The sequence below is a fragment of the Nicotiana tabacum genome, chromosome 3 (genome assembly GCF_000715075.1).
Source record: "Nicotiana tabacum cultivar K326 chromosome 3, ASM71507v2, whole genome shotgun sequence".
Taxonomy (NCBI): domain Eukaryota; kingdom Viridiplantae; phylum Streptophyta; class Magnoliopsida; order Solanales; family Solanaceae; genus Nicotiana; species Nicotiana tabacum.
In genome coordinates, this window is record NC_134082.1 from 197,729,112 (window position 1) to 197,734,104 (window position 4,993).

Below are 4,993 nucleotides of genomic sequence, written 5' to 3' on the forward strand. Positions count from 1 at the left end.
CTAGATTTTAGTATTTTCAGTTTCTTTGTAAGCCTATTTATAGGTTGTTATTTTACACTTCGCTGTATCAGAAATACAAGAATTACAGTAGTTTTTCATCTCTTTTGCTCTATTTTTTTGTTTACTTTCTCCTTATAATTCTTTTCTTATCCAACAAATCTGATATTAGAGCCCGGTTCTTTTCAAAATTGGGTGAGTATTTGAGTGAAACTAGAGAGAAAGTATGAGAGCAAAAGAAAAATGGTCGTGAATGGTATTTCATCATCTTCACAATCACTCATTCCAATTTTTACTGGTGAAAAGTATGAGTTTTGGAGTATCAAAATGAAAACTCTTTTCAAATCACAAGGAGTTTGGGAGCTGGTGGAAGAAGGGTTTGTGGATCAAGCAAGCTCTAATGAAGAGGTGGAAAAATTAAAAAAGATCAAAAAGAAGGATGCCAAAGCACTGTGTTTCATTCAACAAGCAGTCCATGACACAATCTTTTCAAGAATTGCAGCAGCAACTACGTCTTCGCAGGCATGGAAGATTTTGAAGAAGGAATTTCAAGGTTCAGCTAAAGTAATTACGGTAAAATTGCAGACTTACCGTCGTGAATTTGAAACTCTTTCTATGAAAAGTAATGAATCTATTCAAACTTATTTGTCTAGAGTTTCTTCTCTTGTTAATCAAATGAAGTCTTATGGTGAAGATATATCTGAAGAAATTGTTGTTGCAAAAGTTTTAAGGAGTCTTACTCCAAAGTTTGAACATGTTGTTGTTGCGATTGAGGAATCTCATGACTTATGTGATTATTCTTTTGATGAACTAATGAGTTCTTTGCAAGCTCATGAAGAAAGGCTCCTAAGGTTACATGAAAAAAATGAAGAAAAAGCATTTCAGGTGAAGGGAGAGTCCACCCATCAGAAAGATAAGTCAGAATTTTTTTTTAATCGTGGTCGTGGCAGGGGTGGTTTTTGAGGAAGAGGACGTGAAAGAGGTCAAGGAAGAGGTCGAGATAGAGGAGGATCAAATGAAGAGAAACAAAATAGGATATTTTTGTGCAATTACTGCAGAAAGTCAGGTCATAAGGAAGCTTATTGTTGTCAAAAGCAGAAGGATGAAAATAACCAAGCAAGTTTTGCAGAAAAAAATGACGATGAGAGTAAGTTGTTTATGGCCTTTTATTGTGAAAAAGAAATTCCTACCGATGTTTAGATTTTGGACAGTGGATGTTCCAATCATATGTCTGAAATAAGATCATTGTTCAAAGAACTTGATGAGTCCAAAAAATCAGACGTGAGGCTAGGAGACAACAAGAAGATCCAAGTTGAAGGTAGAGGTACTGTTAGAATTAGAACCAGCCAAGGTAATGCTAAAATATTAGAAGATGTGATGTTTGTTCCTAGTTTATCTCATAATTTGCTTAGCATTAGACAGTTAATGATTAGCGGATACTCGATTTCTTTTGATGATGGTTTTTGCACTATTAGAAGTAAGAAATCTGGACAAACCATTGCTACAGTTCCAATGACTAACAACAAAATGTTTCCTTTAGAAGTTTCAATGGTCGAGAAATGTGCTATGGTTGCTAGTAGTGATAATGATACTAGACTGTGGCATTAGCGTTATGGACATTTAAATGCTAATGGACTGAAGTTATTGATCCAAAAGGAAATGGTTTTTGGATTGCCAAAAGTTGAGAATCTTGATTTTTGTGAAAGCTGTGTTTATGGAAAACAAAGTAAAATTATTTTTCCTATAGGCAAGTCTTGGAGAGCTTCTATTTGTCTCGAGTTAGTACATGCTGACTTGTGCGGCCCTATGAGTATTGAGTCCTTAGGGGGAAGTCGATACTTTTTGCTTTTTATTGATGATTATAGTCGTATGAGTTGGATATATTTCTTGAAATTTAAATCTTAAACTTTTGAGAATTTCAAGAAATTTAAATCTTTTGTTGAGAAGCAAAGTGGATGTAGAATAAAAACTCTTCGAACGGATGGAGGTGGTGAGTTTATGTCAAATGAATTCAGTTCCTTCTGCGAGGAAAATGGAATACATAGAGAGCTCTCAACACCTTATACACCAGAGCAAAATGGTGTAGCCGAACGTAAGAATTGCACAATTGTCGACATGGGCAGAAGCATGATGCAAGTTAGAGGTGTTTCAAAGTCTTTTTGGGCTGAAGCCCTTGCCACTGCTGTCTATGTGTTGAATATTTCACCCACCAAGGCAGTTTTTAATCGAACACCATATGAAGCATGGAGAGGTAACAAGCCCAAGGTAAGCCACTTACGTGTCTTTGGATGTGTAGCTTATGCTTTGGTGAATTCACAGGTTCGACGCAAGCTTGATGAAAAATCTGAAAAATGTGTCTTTATTAGTTATAGCACACAATCTAAAGCTTATAAGCTATATAATCCAGTGAGTGAAAAAATTATAGTCAGTAGAAATGTTGTGTTTAATGAAGATGCAAGCTGGAACTTTAATTCTGGAAATGAAAGTTCAAATATTCAATTGTTGCCTACTAATGATGTTGTTGATCATGAGCATGTAGTAGATCCTTCTTCATCAGATCCATCAATTGTCACATCAATGGAACTATCAACTTCTCCAACATTGGAAGAATCTTCAGCTGAGCCAATTCCGTTAAGAAGATCAACAAGGGATAGAAAACCAAATCCCAAATATGCTGACAGTACATCATGTACTTTTGCTTTGCTTGTTTCAGATCCTATTTGCTTTGAAGATGCTGAAAAAGAGGATAAATGGTGCAAAGCTATGAAAGAGGAGCTGTTAGCTATTCAAACAAATCAGACCTAGGACTTGGTTAATTTTCCAGAAGGAAAGAAAGCTATTGGGCTCAAATAGGTGTTTAGAACCAAGTATAATGCAGATGGAAGCATTCAAAAACACAAGGCAAGGCTTGTTGCAAAGGCCTATTCCCAACAACAAGGTATCGACTTCGATGAAACATTTTCTTCTGTTGCCCGCTTTGAAACTGTTAGAACTTTCTTAGCTTTGTCTGCAACATTAAATTGGCCAGTGTACCAATTTGATGTTAAATCTGCCTTTTTAAACGGTGATTTGGAAGAAGAAGTTTATGTCTCACAACCTGAAGGGTTTGTAGTTAACGGCAAAGAAGATAAGGTTTACATGTTAAAAAAGACACTTTATGGCTTAAAGCAAGCGTTGCGGGCATGGTACTTCAAAATTGATTCTTATTTTCAGAAGAGTGGTTTCGAAAGGAGTAACAATGAGCCTACTCTTTATATCAAACGAGAAGGTAAAAATGATTTTTTGGCTGTATGTCTTTACGTTGATGATATAATATATATGGGTTCACGTGAGTCTATTGTGGCTGAATTTAAAGATTGCATGATGAAGAATTTTGAGATGTCTGATTTAGGTCTACTGCATTATTTTCTTGGTCTTGAGGTGAAACAAGGAATTGATGGCATATTTCTTTCACAAAGAAAATATGCAACAGATCTTTTGAAAAGGTTTAATATGGTGAATTGTAAAGTTGTTGCTACGCCAATGAATATTAATGAGAAGTTGTGTCTTGATGATGGTACTGAAATGGCAAATGCAACTTATTTTAGAAGTCTTGTTGGTGGTTTAAATTATTTGTCTCATACCAGATGTTGCTTTCTCTATTGGAGTAGTGTCAAGATTTATGCATAGTCCAAGCAAACTTCACCTTAGAGCTGCAAAGAGAATACTGAGATATATCGCAGGGACAATAGATCATGGAATTTGGTATTCTAAGGTAACAAATTTCACATTAACTGGCTTTACTGATAGCGATTGGGCAGGTAACATTGATGATAGAAAGAGCACGTCTGGTTTCTTGTTTAATCTTGGATCTGGAGCAATTTCATGGAGTTCAAAGAAGCAGGAAGTGGTGGCATTATCAACTTGAGAGGCTGAATATATTGCAGCAACTTCGGCAGCTTGTCAAGCAGTTTGGTTAAGGAGACTTGTTGCAGATTTCGATCAAAAACAAGGTGATGCAACTGAAATATTCTGTGACAACAGGTCTGCTATTGCGATGTCGAAAAAGCCAGCATTTCATAGCAGAACAAAACACATTGATATTCGCTATCACTATATTTGGAGTCTTGTTTCTACTGGAGAAATTACTTTGAAGACTTGTGGTACGAATGAGCAAGCGGCAGACATCTTCAGAAAGTCACTTCCGCAAGCAAAGCACGAGTTCTTCAGAGGTCAACTTGGAGTTTGCACTTTTGAATCAAGGGAGAGTGTTGAGAAGTGATTCAAAAATGTTTGACCAAGTCTTTAGGAGTTTGTTAGTTGGTTTCCTTTATTTAAGCAAGTTTAGATATTGATTAGCTTTAGTGGGTAAGTGGAGCTAGATTTTAGTATTTTCAGTTTCTTTGTAAGCCTATTTATAGGCTGTTCTTTTACACTTCGTTGCATCAGAAATACAAGAATTACAGTACCTTTTCATCTCTTTTGCTCTATTTTTTTGTTTACTTTCTCCTTATAATTCTTTTCTTATCCAACATTATGCACAGCCCTACATAGGTGCACCAAACTCCAGTATATTATGCCGGACCGGTCTCTATTGCTGCAAAATAGTGGCTATTTTTCATTAACTTGGTAAAGCTGACTATTTTTGAATGACCAATCCGAAAATTGGCTATACCGTGCTATTTTTACCTTATGTAGAGCTACCCAATGACATTAATTAACCCAAATAATCACTCATCCAACCGCTTAAACTAAAAATAATCGGTGGAAGTACAATATATGCATAACTTATGTATTATTTGTGTATAATTAATGTATAATCTATGTATATGAAAAAAGTAAATAATAAATATGGCCAACAATTTATGTAAAGATCCCGATATACTGCGGAAAATCTCATCGATGTGTTACATCTTACCTCTTGTTCTGCAAAATCTTCTAACTCATTTATTAGGGTTCTCAATAGAGCTGTTTTAGTTTACTCAACACTAAAAACAAAATACCTGGACTTTAAAAC

The 4,993-nt window shown here is 35.5% G+C and overlaps 1 protein-coding gene across 1 annotated transcript; it reads left to right on the forward strand.

Moving 5' to 3' along the window:
* The first annotated feature begins 240 nt into the window (after positions 1 to 240).
* On the forward strand, positions 241 to 1,605 carry LOC107759201 (uncharacterized). Its single transcript, XM_016577082.1, has 3 exons — positions 241 to 787; positions 948 to 1,144; positions 1,198 to 1,605. Exons 1-3 carry the CDS (start codon positions 241 to 243, stop codon positions 1,603 to 1,605), a joined length of 1,152 nt encoding a protein of 383 aa, XP_016432568.1.
* The last annotated feature ends 3,388 nt before the right edge of the window (positions 1,606 to 4,993 follow it).

Coding starts and splice junctions, on each gene's coding strand:
- LOC107759201 (XM_016577082.1), top strand. CDS start 241: ATGGTCGTGAATGGTATTTCATCATCTTCACAATCACTCATTCCAATT. Junction 788..947: donor TGAGGAATCTCATGACTTAT/GTGATTATTCTT, acceptor TGGTCGTGGCAG/GGGTGGTTTTTGAGGAAGAG. Junction 1,145..1,197: donor AGAAAAAAATGACGATGAGA/GTAAGTTGTTTA, acceptor ACCGATGTTTAG/ATTTTGGACAGTGGATGTTC.